Genomic DNA, 18,051 nt, shown 5'->3' with positions numbered 1-18,051 from the left:
AACCTTCCATTTGGCTGGGGAAATGATGTGGGAAACAAGAGCTAATGAGATAAGAGAAATGCTCTATTATGTGGTATGGAGCAAATAGATGTTTATAGGCATAGAGATAGACTACCCTGATTTTAGGTAGAGAGGCAAGGAAGGTTGGAGAGGTGGGGCCACGTGGAAGGGCCTGGAAGTCTGGCAGTAATATTTAGATGTGATACAGTAGCATATGGGACAGTCAGATGTTTTTGCATAGGAGGATGAGTTAAAGTGAGAGAAAGAAGTTAGATAAAAAAAAAAATTTAGCTAGGTCAACTGGAAAACGGATTAATATAGGTACAATTTTTCTCTTAGTGCACTTAAATTTTTTTTTTTTAACATTTATTTATTTTTGAGAGACAGAGATAGAGCGTGAGCAGGGGAGGGGCAGAGAGAGAGGGAGACACAGATCTGAAGCAGGCTCCAGGCTCTTAGCTGTCAGCACGGAGCCTGATGCGAGGCTCGAATTCACGGACCGTGAGATCATGACCTGAGCCAAAGTCGGACACTTAACCGACTGAGCCACCCAGGTGCCCCATAGTATACTTTAAACAGAATCTCACAAAATCACTAGTGGATCTCCCCCAAATTTTCTTGGTCTTCACAAAGTCTTTTATACTTTCTTTCTTTTTTCTTTTTTTTTTTTTTTTTTAATTTTTTTTCTCAACGTTTATTTATTTTTGGGACAGAGAGAGACAGAGCATGAACAGGGGAGGGGCAGAGAGAGAGGGAGACACAGAATCGGAAACAGGCTCCGGGCTCTGAGCCATCAGCCCAGAGCCCGACGCGGGGCTCGAACTCACGGACCGCGAGATCGTGACCTGGCTGAAGTCGGACGCTTAACCGACTGCGCCACCCAGGCGCCCCTACTTTCTTTCTTTTTTAATCTACATCCAAGTTAGCATATAGTGCTATGAATATTTCAGGAGTAGATTCCAGTGATTCATCCCCTATATAACACCCAGTGCTCATCCCAGCAAGTGTCCTCCCTAATGCCCCTACTTTTAATCATAATATAATGTGCTATCTCATCTCTCTCTCTGCGTCCCTCTTTCTCTTTCTCAAGTATGAGTCAAGGAATGTACACAGGTGAATAAAAAACAAGAGAAAAAGGAAGCCTATTTAATTTTAATCTGAAAACTGTTGGTACAAACGCATTTGTAGCACACTTGAAATTAATGTGAAAATAAAATCACAATGGTGTCATTATCACTGAACCTAATTCTAGGAAAATACTAATGTACACTTCTAGTTTATTGATCATTAAACTCACTTAAAAATACATGAAATGCAGGATTATAACTTACTGTGCTTTATTTTGTGAGCAATTTAATATTTATGCATACTAAGAATAAAGTAACTTTACTTTGCACATTATCAAAAAGCATAATGTAATTACATTTAGCTTGAGTAGATAAGTAAAACAAATATATATTGATTTTACCTTTGCTTTAGTCGTCTTTTGGCTGTTGTGGGAACATTAGCACCATAGCCATAGGAAAAAAGAACCCTTTCAGCTTCATCTTCATTTTCAACTGAAAAATATTAAAGTGTATGATGTAAAATAAGTGGGTTTTTTTCTTAAAAAGCACAGCAAAAGTGAAAATAAAAGAGGTCATACCAATGAATCAGGGAGCATAAGAACATTAAAAAGGGCTAATGCACAATCTCAAACAGTCCATTTGTAAGTAGAAGCATATTTCTTAAAGTATATGGTTGCTTAAATTTGTTCCATTTATTTTTAAAAGGTGTAATGGCTTGCATCATAGGACATGTTAAATTTTCTTGTTATAAAGCATAATAATTTAAGGGGCGCCTGGGTGGCTTAGTCGGTTAAGCCTCTAACTCTTGGTTTTGGCTCAGGTCACGATCTCATGGTTTATGAGTTTGAGCCCTGCATAGGCCTCTGTGTTAATGGTGCAGAGCCTGCTTGGGATTCTCTCCCCTCTCTCTCTGTCCCTACCCCGCTTACTCTCTTGCTTAAAACTAAATAAACTTAAAAAAAATTTTTTTTAAATAAAGCATAATAATACAGATGCTGTGATATTCTGAATGATTCTAGGATTTTTGCATGGAAAGTATGTTTTGTAATTATAAATAAGTAACAATAACATCAATTTCATTATTTCTCTTCTTGATAAAAGACATGACTGTTTTTTAAAATATTTATTTATATTTGAGAGAGAGAGAGACAGACAGACAGAGCATAAGTGGGGGACAGGCAGAGAGAGACAGGGAGACACAGAATGTGAAGCAGGCTCCAGGCCCTGAGCTGTCAGCACAGAGCCCGACACAGGGCTCAAACCTATGAACCACGCAAGATCATGACATGAGTTGAAGTCAGATGTTTAACTGACTGAGTCACCCAAGAGCCCTAAGAAATGACCACTTTTAATTAGGAAAGATGTTCACTATTTTATCAAACAAGTTAATTTTAACTTGTAATAATGAAATTGTGTATTTAAGTAGGCTACTCTGAGAAGAAAATGTGCAGTCCTGAGAATGTATTGATAGCCTTTTTTTTTATTACAAAAAAATACAGCAAAACCATTTACTTTTAAATTCTGCCACTGTCACATCACTCTTTTTCAGAAGGAATTTTAACTGACAGGTTAACATTATGGTTAAAAAGTTTAAATGCAATGGCAATTTTACTGTAACTTGGGATTAAAAAATAAAGTTCATAAAAACTAAAGGTTTACTAGCTCATATAAAAGCAGTCAATGACATTTAACAATTTTTATAACATTTTTTAACAGTCATATTTTAACATTAAAAAGAGAAACCTCTCAGAAATGTTTCAGACTTAAAACAAAGCCACATATTTTACAAGCTATTTGGAGGCCCATTACTGTAATATGCATATATTTGTTGACTGATCCTTTTACAGTATAGTAAGAATTTTAATAAGATTTTTCTTGTTGTCCTTCAATTTTATCCCTAGTTTTCATGGTGAACCAGGGTCAGTTTTCAGAAATAGAGTTATTAGTTGTCAGGTAAATGTAGAAGCAAGAGATGATATTGGTCATTGCCAATAGTGTTACCAGCTATCATAGGTCCAAGATGAGTTCTCCAATTCAGCTCTATCAGAATGGCAAAATAGCTCTATTAGTGCTGTTATTTAGACACCTACCTGACTCTTGTCTCAAAATTCAGAAGGAAGAGGGTAAATTCAGTTAATATCTCAAAAACCCATCAGTTAGAAATTGATGGACATCTGAAATTTGAGTTTAATACCTAATGGATTAGTAACTCATAGGATAACTATTCTATTGGTGATTTAATTATAGAAACAATGGTAGATGGTACTAAGGAGATATGAATGTGTCTTAGAAGTACAGAGCACCGAACATCTATATCTGAGTACCACCATTTTTCTCAAGCTAGAAGCATCAGGAGGCTGTGGGGAGACAAACGTTCACAGAAAAGGCACAGGAGGGCCTGTGCATGTGTAAAGGCACAGAGCTGTGACACTTTAGTAATTATGAGGTAAGTGGTTGGAGTTCACTTAGAGAACAACGGTAGTAGAAAGATAGGCTTAGTTCCAATTGTGAATGGAATGAAACTTTATTTGCTAGGCTAAGGAGTTTGGATTTTTATTCCACAGTCAACAAGAAACTAACAGAGATTAATTCAGAAAGGTAACATGACCAAAAGATCTTTGTTGTTGATGCTGATATTATAGAAAAAATTTCTAACAATGGGGAAAAGGATGGCAGAGAACTCCTCACAAGTTATAGTAATAATCCAGTTGAAGAACAGTCCAGAAAAGCAAGAGAGGATGAATAAAAAAAGTTAGATGCTAGACAACTGAATAGGTGTGGAGGTGAGAGGAGGCACTAGAGAGAATGAGGGAGACATGGAGGTTGACAAAAGCTGGATGGTAATTAGACTTTAACCTTACTAACAGATCAAGAATACAAGAAAATTAGTAAGTTTTACAGAGAGAAGAAAAAAAATAAATGTGAGAAATGTTAAATTAAAAAAAAATTTTTTTTAATGTTTATTTATTTTTGAGACAGAGAGAGACAGAGTATGAACGGGGGAGGGTCAGAGAGAGAGGGAGACACAGAATCCGAAACAGGCTCCAGGCTCTGAGCTGTCAGCACAGAGCCCGATGTGGGGCTTGAACTCACGGACCGTGAGATCATGACCTGAGCCGAAGTCGAACGCTCAACTGACTGAGCCACCCAGGTGCCCCGAGAAATGTTAAATTTTTAATGACTCTAGGAACTCTTTACAGATCTACGGAACATTAGCCTACAGACAATAAATGAAATTGTGGAAAGGGCTAGGATTATCCAGAGAGTAGGTAAGTTAAGTAAAAATTGAAGAGGATAATGGGAAAACCCTTGTGAAGTATTCGGTAGAGTTAGCTAGAAGAAGAGACAATAAAAGCAATGGAGAAGAAACAATCAAAGACAGGTGATTCGAGAAGCAAGAGAAGAGTCTTGAGAAATGTGACAAATGCCTAGCAGAGGTTACAAGTAAGATGAAATGGACAGCAGGTTCTAGAATCTGACAACTAGAAATCTGGTTTTCTTTTTATATTTGAATTTATTTAGTTTCTAGTCAATACTATTTTTAAAATTTTTTTTTTCAACATTTATTTTTGGGACAGAGAGAGACAAAGCATGAACGGGGGTGGGGCAGAGAGAGAGGGAGACACAGAATCGGAAACAGGCTCCAGGCTCTGAGCCATCAGCCCAGAGCCTGACACGGGGCTCGAACTCACGGACCGCGAGATCGTGACCTGGCTGAAGTCGGACGCTTAACCGACTGCGCCACCCAGGCGCCCCTAGTCAATACTATTTTTAACAAATGGATGAGGTCTTTGAAAACTAAACTCCTCAAAAATCCAAATAATATACTTAATTATAAAAGGCAATTCAAGTGTGAATAGGTTATGTCATTTGACATGGTGACATCTTAACAAATGAAGTCTAACCCTCTTCATATCAGGTGAAATTTTCTGTATTAGATGGTGACCCTTTGAAAATCATACCCACTGTAGTACTAAAAAAGAATGTTTTGTACTATATCTTTGACGTTTTCATTAACAAGTATTCTTTAAATAAGGATAGGAACATTTTAATTTCTGGGGCATCAGGGTGGCGCAGTCAGTTAAGTGTCTGACTCCTGATTTCAACTCAGGTCATGAACTCCCAGTTTGTGAGTTCAAGCCTTGGGACACGCTCTGCACTGTCAGCATGGATTCTCTCTGCTCCTCTTCCCGTGACAGAGCACATACGTTCTCTAAGTAAATAAACAAACTTAAAAAAGAAACAAGGAATATTCTAATTCTAATTTCCATTGTGAACATATAGACATGAACTTACTTTCTTGATATTCCAAGTATAAGTAAATATATTTTATTCTAAGATGATTTGAAGATGGTTTATACGATAGCATAGAAAAAATTTATTTTTGTATTAAAATTTTTTTTTTAATGTTTATTTATTATTGAGAGGGTAGGGGGTAGGGTTAGAGAGAGGGAGACAAAGAATTCAAAGCAGGCTCAGGCTCTGAGCTGTCAGCACAGAACCCAATGCGGGGCTCGAACTCACAAACCGTGAGATCATGACCTGAGTCAAAGTGAGATGCTTAACTGACTGAGTCACCCAGGTGACTCTATTTTTGTATTTTTTCTAAAGATTTTACTAAGAAAATATTTGCACATGTGGAAGAGATGAAAGATGTCTATAGCATTCACCCATATACTCAACATCTGGATTCTAAATTAAATGTTGCATTGTATGTAGTTTATCACATATCTGTCCATCACTGTATACACCCATAAATCTATCTTACTTTTTTGATATTTAAAAAAAATTTTTTTTTTTTTAAAAAATTTTTTTTCAACGTTTATTTATTTTGGGGACAGAGAGAGACAGAGCATGAACGGGGGAGGGGCAGAGAGAGAGGGAGACACAGAATCGGAAACAGGCTCCAGGCTCCGAGCCATCAGCCCAGAGCCCGACGCGGGGCTTGAACTCACGGACCGCGAGATTGTGACCTGGCTGAAGTCGGACGCTTAACCGACTGCGCCACCCAGGCGCCCCTAAAAAAAATTTTTTTTAATGTTTATTTATTTTTCTGAGAGAGAGAGTGGGTGGCGGGGGGAGGGAGGGGGACAGATGATCCGAAGAGGGCTTTGTGCTGACAGCAGTGATCCTGACATGGGGCTCAAACTCATGAACCTGAGGTGAAGTCAGCTGCTTAACTGAGCCACCCAGGTGCCTCTGATATATTTCCAAATAAGCTGCAGATATCTGCCCCTCATCTCAACAATTCAACACGTATATTATCAACTACAGTTCAATATTTATAGTTTTTTAAAAAAAAAATTAAATTTACATATGGTAAAAAAAATTAAATTTACATATGGTAAGAGGTACAAATCTTAATTCTACCATTCAATGAGTTCTGAGAAATATACACACATGTGTAACACAAGCCCTATTAAGATACAGAACATTCCAACAACCTGGAAAGTTCCCTAATATCTTTCTTCCCAGTTAATTTTTGGTGACAACCATCCTTAGAGGCAAACATTGTTCTGCTTTTTTTCCCCACTATAGTTTTCCCTCTTCTAGAATTTTATATAAATTTAGTCATGAAAGGTTTCTTAGACTAAACATAAAGTTTTTCAGAATCATCCATGTTGTTGAGGAATCAGTAGTTTGTTTTTATTGCGGAGTAGTATTCTACAGTATAAAATGTGTGATGGTTTGTTTAGCCATTTTCCTGTGATAGTTGCTAGGCCTGTTGCCAGTTTTTAATGATTATGAATATAGCTCCTGTGAATATCCTAGTATAAGTCCTTTTGTGTGCATATGCTGTCTTTTCTCTAGGGCAAAATACATCAACATAGAATTGCTGGATTACTGGATAGGTTGTTTGGTTTTATAACAAATTGCAGTTGTTCTATATTCTCACTAACATTGCTATAGCCAGTCTTCTAATTTCAGTCATTCCAGTAAGTGTGTACTGTTATTATTAAAAGTGGGCCTTTTAAAAGGCCCTTAATTTCCATATAAATGGAATATAAAAAATATTTTAAATGGCATTACAATGTTTAATGTAAGTTATAAAAATAGAAATCCTGCCTTGTACTATCTCTTAACAGGAAGGCATTTAATATTTCATCATTAGGTATGATATTAGCTGTAGATTTTTTGTAGATATCCTTTATCAGACTGAGGAAGTTCTGCTCTACTCCTGATTTGTTTAGGCAGAGGGACATATGCAAAGTTATGAAGATACGAGTATATGGAAACTTCAAATAATATGCAATGACAGGAAATGGAAAGGCATAAACTATAAAGAGAGTGTATAAATAAAGTCATGCTAAGGAATATGACTTTATGCTGTCTAAAGATGATGACACAGAGGTATTAAAGCAGGTGTATGCTACAATCAAATCTATTTTCTGAAGATTACTCTCGGGGCGCCTGGGTGGCGCAGTCGGTTAAGTGTCCGACTTCAGCCAGGTCACGATCTCGCGGCCCGTGAGTTCGAGCCCCGTGTCGGGCTCTGGGCTGATGGCTCAGAGCCTGGAGCCTGTTTCCGATTCTGTGTCTCCCTCTCTCTCTGCCCCTCCCCCGTTCATGCTCTGTCTCTCTCTGTCCCAAAAATAAATAAAATGTTGAAAAAAAAAAAAGATTACTCTAACTCCAGCAAAGAAACTGAGGACAAATTTGAAAACTGTTGCAGTTATCAGATACTGACCCTAAAAGTGGAAAAAAGATAATGATAGGAATGAAATGTTTTCCTTTTTTATTTATTTTTAAAAAAAAAATTTTTTTTTTCAACGTTTATTTATTTTTTGGGGACAGAGAGAGACAGAGCATGAATGGGGGAGGGGAAGAGAGAGAGGGAGACACAGAATCAGAAACAGGCTCCAGGCTCCGAGCCATCAGCCCAGAGCCCGACGCGGGGCTCGAACTCATGGACCGCGAGATCGTGACCTGGCTGAAGTCGGACGCTTAACCGACTGGGCCACCCAGGCGCCCCTCCTTTTTTATTTTTAAATTTAAAAAAAAAAAAGTTTATTTATTTTTGAGAAAGAGAGACAGAGTGTGAGTGGCGGAGGGGCATAGGGAGAGGGAGACACAGATTCTGAAGCAGGCTCCGGGCTCTGAGCTGTCAGCACAGAGCTTGACGCAGGGCTCGAACCCATGAAAGGTGACATCATGAATTGAGTCGAAGTTGGATGCCCAACCAACTGAGCCACCCAGGCGCCCCGAAGTAAGTTTTCCTTCAATTGGCCTACAAATATAACAAACATAGCCTTTACCAGAAAATGTGCCCGAAACAGATTCAAATTCAACCTCAGCTTCAATTGAAGTTTAAGTCCACTTTTATAAGAATGCCCCTGACATTTCTGACTTTTGAACAAAAATAATGTGCTGTAGCAAATATCTCAGTCAGTAGTGAAAGGTTAATTTAAAATATTCCCTTACACTGGCTGGCTTAGTCAGTAGAGCATGCAACTCTTGATCTCGGGGTCACGACCTCAATCGAGCCCCATGTTGGGCATGGAAGCCTACTTAAAAAAATAAAAATAAAAAATAAAATAAAATATTTCCTTTAAGTCCAGGATAACAAAGGAAGCTAGCATAACAAGAGGAAACAAATATAAATTAAAGGTCAAGGATTACAACACAGTACATTCAATAAATTTCTATTTTTCAAGACTTAAAGCATCAGTCATCTCCCCTCTTAGGTATTGTACTCCTCACCTTAAAGGTAGAATTAACTTATGACTGCTCCTGTATTTCCACTGCAAAATGACTATTTCTTGCTAACAGCACATATCTCACCACTTTAATTATCTTTAATATGCTTGTTTCTTCCAGGGGTCTAGACTAGCAAGAATTATCACATGAACTCCATGGACCCATATCCTGGCACATGTAAACATTTAATTGTTCAATGAGGGAACTAAATAAATGAAAAGATAAAATCTACTGTACTTAACCTATTTTAAAAAAATGGTTTTTTAATGTTTATTTATTTTTTAGAGAGAGGGAGAGAGAGAGAGAGAGAGAACGCCAGAACACGAGACACAGAATCTGAAGCAGGATCCAGGCTCTGAGCTGACAGCACAGAGTCCGACATGGGGCTCAACCCAGGAACTGCAAGATCATGACCTAAGCCGAAGTCAGACACTGACTGAGCCACCCATATGGTCAACCTATTTTTTAAATGCCAACTACTGAAATTGAGATCAACTAATTATTAAAATATAAAATACATATTTTTCAAAAGTTACCAATTGGATTTTAAAGAAATATATTAGTGTTTTTAGAAACAATACCAGGTTCCTTGTGCTGCCAGAAACAAAGCTGTGTGTGTGAGGTGGTGGGCGACTTACTTTCTGCAGTTTGCATTATTATTTCATCAAGCTCTTTTTCCAATCTCTCATAAATGTCGAGCCTTGCCTGATACTCAGAGTTCCGTGCTTGAAGTTCAGTAATGCGTTTTTCAGAAGAGCCTTGGAGACTATAAAATTCTTTAGTTAAAACCTAATAGTGGAAGAAAAAAATTGCAAAGGCAGAATTAAAAAGATTAACAGTTAAGACAAAAATGTTGACACAAAAATGCCTTTTGAATTTTTTCCTCTAATGATTTAAATATGAGGAGAAAGTAGCTCAACTGAGATAACTGAGGAAGCTACATTTATTTCTAAGGTACATAACTCAGTTGTTTGTAACTGAAAATTACGAACCACTTTACTGCATGAACTGAATAAACAACAAATTTAAAACTTAGAAATAGTTACAGGAATAAGAATAGCATTTGCTTGTTAGAACTAAAAAATGCAACAGATGCTATTCTTACCTGGAGGTCATTTATTTGGCAACTGCAGCAACGGGCAAAAGGCTTGCAGCTTAGAAAACTGGGTGTGAAAACGATACACTCACCCTTCAGTTTTCCATCAGAGCTTACTTCATCTATGCTTACCAAGGTTGTAATAAGATTTCTGGCTTCTTGAACAATCATAAATTCAAAGCAACAAACCAAGATGAGACATATGAAGTGCCACCTGGGGCAGTATCAGAAAATGCCTTTATATAGAAAGGAAGGACTTAAACAATTACTAAAAAAGATTTAAAAAGGCATGGAAATTGGAGTTATTTTGTGTAAGAACAAAAAAATTCTACATTCTTTAATGGTGATTTGTTGAAAGAATCACTATGTTGATAACGAATTCACTTAAAAAGAGACACTTCTAATGACAAAGGAAATGTTTTAATTCTTAAATTCCAATTATTTAGAAAGTTTACTAACTAGCAAAGATTAAATTATGGAGTGGTATTACACTTGCTTTCCAATACAGCATAAGTAATGTAGTATTTCCTTAAAAGCAACAGAAAATTATGGTTAAGAATATGGGTTGTAGCCAGAAAGATTTGGGTTTCAATGCTGGCTTTGACACTTTACTAGTTTCAGATCTTAGGCAATTAATTATTCTTTCTAGGGCTCCCTCAAAACATTGTTGGAAGGATTAGATAAGATAATAAATTCACAGTGCTTAGCAGAATGCCTAGAACACAGTGTTTGAAAAATATCATTACTGCTATAAGAATTATGAGAACTTTGTATTAAATGGTGCATAGAAATAAAGATCCGCTGGCCTAATTACTCTGAATTATCTATAATTAAACAGTTTTTAACACAACCTATTTCCTTTAATGACACAAAGTTCATCTCAACAAATGTACATGATTGTGTGCTTTCTTTGATGTGGAAAAAGGAGAAGATAAAGATTTAGTTACAGTTTTAACAAGCAGAAGTTACAATTTAATTTTCCTTAATCTATTCTATCTTATTTTCCTTCAATTATTTTCATCAAAATTTCCCACTCAAATAACTTAAACATTATCTCCCACCCTCCAAACTTATTCCTTTGGGGGATAAAGAAAGAATAACATGGGAATAATGATGATAATTACAGGATGATTTTTAGTGTCCCTGATTGGATCAACAGAAGAAAATTCATCTTTTAGTATTATTTCTTCTTCATTCTTGTCAGTTGGGAATATGTTTTCTAGAGACTTATTAATTCGTTATAACTAAATTATTAGACAGTGAAATAATCTGGAGCTTTCATAGAATTTATTATACTGAGATGTAATTCATTAAGACTTTGGTGGCTGATGACACTAATTCCACAGTCAAAAGAGAGTATCGGTAATGACGTTGTTAAATGACTATTCCCACAGCACAGCTGATACTATTTGTTTGTATTCCAACTCCTTCAACAAAAACCACAGAAGGCAAAACTGCAGAAATGGATATTGCAGGAGATAATCAAAATGTGGAAGATGGGATATTTCGTAAAGTATTATTTTAAGATTTAAAAAATACTATTAAATTGAGAGATGTAATTTAAAATTCTCTCTTCATAACAGAGGAGAGATCCCCAGAAATAACCAACACCTCTGGACTCCATGGTGGAGAATTCTCTTTTACTATGGATTTGCCTGAGTGGTTTCTATAAATAAACTTATTATTGTTTCTGAAAAGCCAAAAAAAAAAAAAAAAGCTTGATTACTGGACCTATGGCAGGCTATTATATTAAAGATTCTTTAGGAAAAACCAATATATGAACATTTGAGTTTGACCACGAATGCACAAAACAGATCAGCTGCTTTTAGAAATCCATTATATACTAAGCTTTCACAGTGGCTATTTCTTTACTTTAAATAATCGAATAATACAGAATTATATAAAATTATATGTAAAATTAATAATACAAAACTGTAGGTCAATGACTGCTTTAAAAAGACATAAAAGGGGCACCTGGGTGGCTCAGTCGGTTAAGCGTCCGACTTCGGCTCAGGTCATGATCTCACAGTTCATGAGTTCGAGCCCTGCGTTGGGCTGTGCTGACAGCTCAGAGCCTGGAGCCAACTCTGGATTCTGTGTCTCCCTCTCTCTCTGCCCCTCCCCTGCTTGTGCTCTGTCTCTCTCTCAAAAATAAATAAACATTAAAAAAATAAATAAATAAAAAGAGATAAAAATATAAAGCCAGTGTTTTGGCAGGCTTTGCCAACTGATAATTAAAGTAAAATAAATAGTCGCCAAGTTATAAATCAATGAGAATACTGGGTAAAAGCCATAGAAAAGTGCATGAATAAAATAATCTTTATCCTTTATAAGATTATTTCTCCCCCAAATTCATTATAAATAAGAATGGTCTTAGAAATACCTTCCGGTACTTCAGAAAAATGGATTCTAACAACAGTGCTATACTAACATTCATCAAACCATTCATTCACTCATTATTTATTGAACATTCACTATGAGCAAAGCACTGTGTTAGGTGTAGGTGACACAATGATAAATGAATAATCTCTATCCTCTCAAGACTCCTAGGTTTAACAGAGGAGGAAATGTAAGAAATACCCCTAATGCCTCAGTTTTATCAATAGTTTTTAGAAACATAATATTTTTGGGGGCATCTGGGTGGCTCAGTTGGTTAAGTGTCTGACTCTTGACTTTGGATTAGGTCATGATCTCACGGTTTGTGAGATAGAGTCCTGTGTTGGGCTCTGTGCTGACAGTGTGGATCCTGCTTGGGATTCTCTCTCTCTCTCTCTCTCTCTCTCTCTCTCTCTCTCTCTCTCTCTCTTTCAATAGATATATAAACTTGAAAAACAAAACAAAACAGTATTTTTTACAGAGGTGTTTCTCCATAACCCTTACACACAAAAAACAACAACTGCTAGTCAGCTGCATTCACCAACCCAGTGGCTAGAGGTCTATGGGAGACTGGCTTTCATATTGCAAGTTGTAACCTTTAAGAGGTCATGAAATCAATTCAGATTGCAACCAGCTAAAAATAATAAAACAGAATGGTTAAAAAAAAAACAAAACAGAATGGTTTAGTAAACATCAGCACTGTGTGTTGTATTGTTTAGTGAAATGCTTGTTTCAGAAGTAGAGAGAGAGAGAACTGCTTCCCTCTCTTCCTATATATACCTCTCATTCCCTTCCACCTGCCCCAACACACATCCTTAAGCAGTCATCCAATCTGGAAAAAAAAAAAGAAGGCATTTTGCTAGGAATTATGAAATTTTAACAATAACTTGCAAAAGATGAATTCCAAATCAGAGCTGATCTAATTCAGTCAAATTGAAAATGTGTGGGAGAATCTGCTGTTGCAGATTATGACTGCAGTAGGTTCCTGAATAATATATTTGAAAAAGTACTAAATGCTGAACACTGGTTTGCTTTAGAAGTAAACAATAAACACTATCTATAATTTGTCTGTTTCTTTACATATATATATGTATTTAATATCATTTTTATATTTTTTCTAAGGCTTTATTTTCTTTGGGACCCTTTATCTTGTTAATCTTAGTTTTACTTGTCAGAATACTTCCCAGAAATGTAATCTCTGAGACATTATTGTAATGAAAACTTACATCATTAGCTAATTAATCATGTTAATGACATTATTATACCTATTTCATTTAAATTTTTAAATGAGCATTTTCCACAAATCTAAAATATTCAGGAATATTATTACATGTAACCATATAATACATGAATATAGCAAAATATAGAGTTTAAAATCTACCAACCGTAAATTGTTTATTATTTGAATAAATAACTTCCAATTTTTACTGTAATATTTAGTGCTGCGAGTATGCCATTAATATAACCCTCTTATTTCCTCAGGTAAAATTCCTTTAAAATTACTGGATCAGGGGCGCCTGGGTGGCTCAGTCGGTTAAGCGGCCGACTTCAGCTCAGGTCATGATTTCGCAGTCTGTGAGTTCGAGCCCCACGTCGGGCTCTGTGCTGACAGCTCAGAGCCTGGAGCCTGTTTCAGATTCTGTGTCTCCCTCTCTCTGACCCTCCCCCATTCATGCTCTGTCTCTCTCTCTGTCTCAAAAATAAATAAATGTTAAAAAAATAAATAAACAAAATAAAATTACTGGATCAGTTTTTTAAGGACGTTAACACAGGTTACCATACTATCCTCCCCAAGAGAGGTTCCATTTTCTAAGCGCATGAGATTCCCCCTTTAAGGGTACTCTTGCCAGCAGTTTGAAAACAACAAAGAGACCTAGGTAAAGGTAGAAAAAAGTTTAAATTTATATTTCTTTCATTATTAGGGAGAATACATGTTTTCATCTATTTCTCAACAATTTTCATGTGTTTTCTTGGAAAGAGTACAATCCTTCTACCTAGTCTCTAGAAGAGGAAGAAGGTATGTTCTCTTGGTAAGAGACCTTTCAAAAGTAAGGACACAAGCCCTTTCTCCTACATAACACAAGTATTATTTTTCAGTCTTCATTTATTTTTCCTAAATGGTTTCTTCCCCTACTTTTAATCAACAGATCAACAGATTAATCCCCAGACAGACATAATCTAAAATTTCATCTGTATTTACTTTTAATAGCTTTATAGTTCTGTATTTACATTTACATAGGATCCATCTGAGTTTTATTCTGATATGCAGTGTGAAATATGGAGGTAATTATTTTCTCGAAATACTCAAATGATTATCACAGCACTGTTTGTTATCCAATCCACCTTTCCCCGTAATTTGCAAAATAAGCTTTACAACGAATATATTCTTGAGCTTTGTATTTGATACCACTTATGAACTTTTTTTTGTGGGTTTTAATTGTTCTTGCCTCAGAATGCATTTCAAAATGTGATACGTATTTCTTCTCATTATTTCTTTTTATCAATGTCTTCAAAAATTGATTACTTTGTTTTTTTCCTTCTAGTTATATTACATAATTACTTTGTTCAGTTAAAAAAGAGCATGCTAGCAAGTAATATTACTTGATAGAAATAAAAAAATATGTAATATTGAATATCGCCTTCCAGGAACATGGGGTTTCTTCTTATGTATTAGTGAAGTTGAATGCTTTTCTTGATAATAGCCTCTGTACTATTCCTATTAAAATTATTACAAGTAATTATATATTTTTGGTTGTTACAGTGGATGAGATTTTTTTCTTTTTTTGTGTGTTCTAACAATTCCAGTCCTTTGTGGTACACATATTTCTGAAATATATTTATCTTGTGTGTGCATGTGTGTGCATGCACGTTGCGTGCACGTGCAGGATAGGGCTAAGTCCTACAGTAAAATAAAGCTCGACATGATACAGACCTTGTACTAATTGAGCTCACATGCTATGCTCTGCTATTTATTATTTTTTAAAATTAGACTATGTCCAACATGGGGTTCTACCTCACGACCCCGAGATCCAGAGTTGCATGTTACCACTGGGCCAGCCAGGCGCCCCATGTTATGCTAATTTTAAAAGAAAAGTTTGTACATGTACCTCTATTTTTTTTTGATATTTTTCACATTCCAACTGGCACTGTGTGAGATTTCTTGCAGTTTCCTCCTGTATAAGTTGAACACGCTCACTTTCAAAAGATTTTAATTTACTTTGATGGAGATATTCTGTGACTTTGCTTTCTGAACTAAGTTGTAGTTCTCTGTACCTGAAAAAAGCAGAATGATTGTAAGACTGTACAGAAACTGCAATGATTATATAAACATAAATATTACATCTACTTTTTCTATATTCCCATCTTATTATGTAGTTAATAACTTATATATTTATTCAGCAAAGCTCTTGTAAATAATTTAGATAGCCATATGTATGGAAATTTGATAAATCTGGAGAACAAAACACACTAATTAAACTACCTCTATGGTTCCTTTATTTTTATCCCTTCCACCCCCAAATAATTATTGCCTAGTATTAATATTTTGTAAGACATTTAAAATAAAAGAGTAAGTTTCAATTATATTGCTTAAAATGATTTAATTTCTATATATTTCGAAGGTCTTCTTAAATCTACAGCAAAACTGTTTCCAAGCTTGCTATTTCTTTCTAAGTCTAAATAATGTCAGATGGAGGATAGCATGAAATATGCACCCTGAGCTGCAAATTCTTAGGACTTTTAGAAAATAAAATTCTAAGTTAGTAAATGTATACATGTATACATATCTATATATATATATATACACACAGATATTACAGGAAAACAGAATGTACAAATTACAAATAATGTACAAAATGTATAACAAGTAGTCTATTGTCACACAGATAAGGAACAGTTGCTTCATTTCATAGGTCTAACTAGTAATAAAGCCTTTTCCATATATAAATCACCACATATTATAAATCTGAAAATGCTTCAAGATGATTATGTTCTAGAGAGGAAAACACAGACACATTATCCTGTCTTAGGGAGCTATTATGAATCCAATACAATGCTAGATATGTTATTAAAATTCATTTATTCAAATATTTTATTCAGCTAGTCACTATGCTAGACAAATGTATATATAATGGTAGACAAAATGTCCCCCCCTCCCTTAAACAAGTTAGCTTTCTGGGGAAGATAGGCAAATAAACATGAAAATTCAATAGAGTATGGCAAGTGCTTCAATAGGGTAATCCCTAGGTTCAATGGGAACGTGAAGGAGGGAGACATAACTTGGTTTATATAGGTGTGTGCGTGTGTTTGTGACGGGGGTGGGAGTGGGGGCGGAGTGTATAATGTTTGGGATGGGAACCATCATAGAGTGAAGAAATAAGAGTATATGTACGGCAGGGAAGCAGCAGAGAGAACAGTCTGTTTTATTCAGGGTATCTCATTTAATCCCTACAACAACCCTATTAGGGATTTTTTGCCAGATGAGGAACCTGAGGCTCAGAGATGTCGAAGAATTTCTTTAAAAGGCAGAAGCTGCTAGTACATTTCAGGTTGGGTTTGAAGTCCAGGGGCGCCTGGGTGGCGCAGTCGGTTAAGTGTCCGACTTCAGCCAGGTCACGATCTCGCAGTCCGTGAATTCGAGCCCTGCGTCAGGCTCTGGGCTGATGGCTCAGAGCCTGGAGCCTGTTTCCGATTCTGTGTCTCCCTCTCTCTCTACCCCTTGCCTGTTCATGCTCTGTCTCTCTCTGTCCCAAAAATAAATAAACGTTGAAAAAAAAAAATTGAAGTCCAGCTATATTTGACTCTACGGCAATGATCTTTCCACTACTACGTGATATTCTTAACTGACATTTCTGAGACCAGATAAGCTTTTCAAAGGTCATTTTACCAAGTGACAATAACAATAACATTCAAAGTATAATCAGAGAAGACAGGTAGTAGGTATTTGCTCCTGGCTACTTCACCCTTGGCACTCTTTTAGCTTTGATGAAAACACCTGGCGTTCAAATTGGTGGAAGGTCAATGTATACTGGTACATATGATTTAATATACAGGAAGGCTTTCAGGTGAATGTCAGCTTGTGGGCTTAATTTTTTAACTTTTTGGGAAAGCTTATATATATATATATGTGTGTGTATATATATATATATATATACACATATATATATATATGAAGAAAATTATAAGAAGTTATATATAGATATGTATAACTATAGGTATATAAAAATATTCTTTGTATGGATAAGCAAACATTGACAAAATTTTTTGAGACATAATATATACACCATAAAAGTTAACCTTTTAAGTATACAATTCATTTTTTTTTAGTTTTTAGTATATTTACAAAGTTGTGTATCACCACTGTCTAATTACAGAATGTTTTTATTACCCAAATAAGAAATTCATATCAATTTAGCAATCACTCCCCATTCCTCTCTCTCCCCAAGCCTTGCCTACCACTGCCCTAGTTTCTCACTCTATGGATTGGCTTACTCGGGACATTCCATATAAATGGAATCGTATAATATGTGGTTTGCTGATGTTTTCAAGGTTCATCCACGATGTAGCATGAATTGGTATTCTACTCCTTTTTATATCTGAATAATATTCCATTGTATGGATATACCATATTTTGTTTATCCATTCATCAGTTGATGGACATATGGGTTATTCCCACTTTTTTGGCTATTATGAGTAATGCTGCTATGAACATTTGTGTGTTAAGTTTTTGGGTAAACGTGTTTTCATTTCTCTTGGTTATATACCTAGGAAAATAATAGGTTATATACCTAGGTCATATAGCTACCCTATTTCTCA

General features: G+C 35.8%; 1 protein-coding gene across 1 annotated transcript in view; it reads right to left on the bottom strand.

The window, feature by feature from the left end:
- The window catches only part of PIBF1 (progesterone immunomodulatory binding factor 1), a 209,735-nt gene that overhangs the window by 79,219 nt on the left and 112,465 nt on the right, over window positions 1-18,051 (bottom strand). The window contains exons 11-13 of the mRNA XM_043580403.1: window positions 15,345-15,510; window positions 9,404-9,554; window positions 1,469-1,559 (exon numbers count right to left, since the gene is read on the bottom strand). Of these exons, the coding sequence (XP_043436338.1) occupies window positions 1,469-1,559; window positions 9,404-9,554; window positions 15,345-15,510 (408 nt within the window). The remainder of the gene's footprint in view (window positions 1-1,468; window positions 1,560-9,403; window positions 9,555-15,344; window positions 15,511-18,051) is intronic.

Source organism: Prionailurus bengalensis, chromosome A1 (assembly GCF_016509475.1).
Source record: "Prionailurus bengalensis isolate Pbe53 chromosome A1, Fcat_Pben_1.1_paternal_pri, whole genome shotgun sequence".
In the NCBI taxonomy this organism is placed as follows: Eukaryota; Metazoa; Chordata; class Mammalia; order Carnivora; family Felidae; genus Prionailurus; species Prionailurus bengalensis.
The sequence above is the reverse complement of the archived record's forward strand: the minus strand, read 5'-3'. Positions and strand labels throughout refer to the sequence as shown.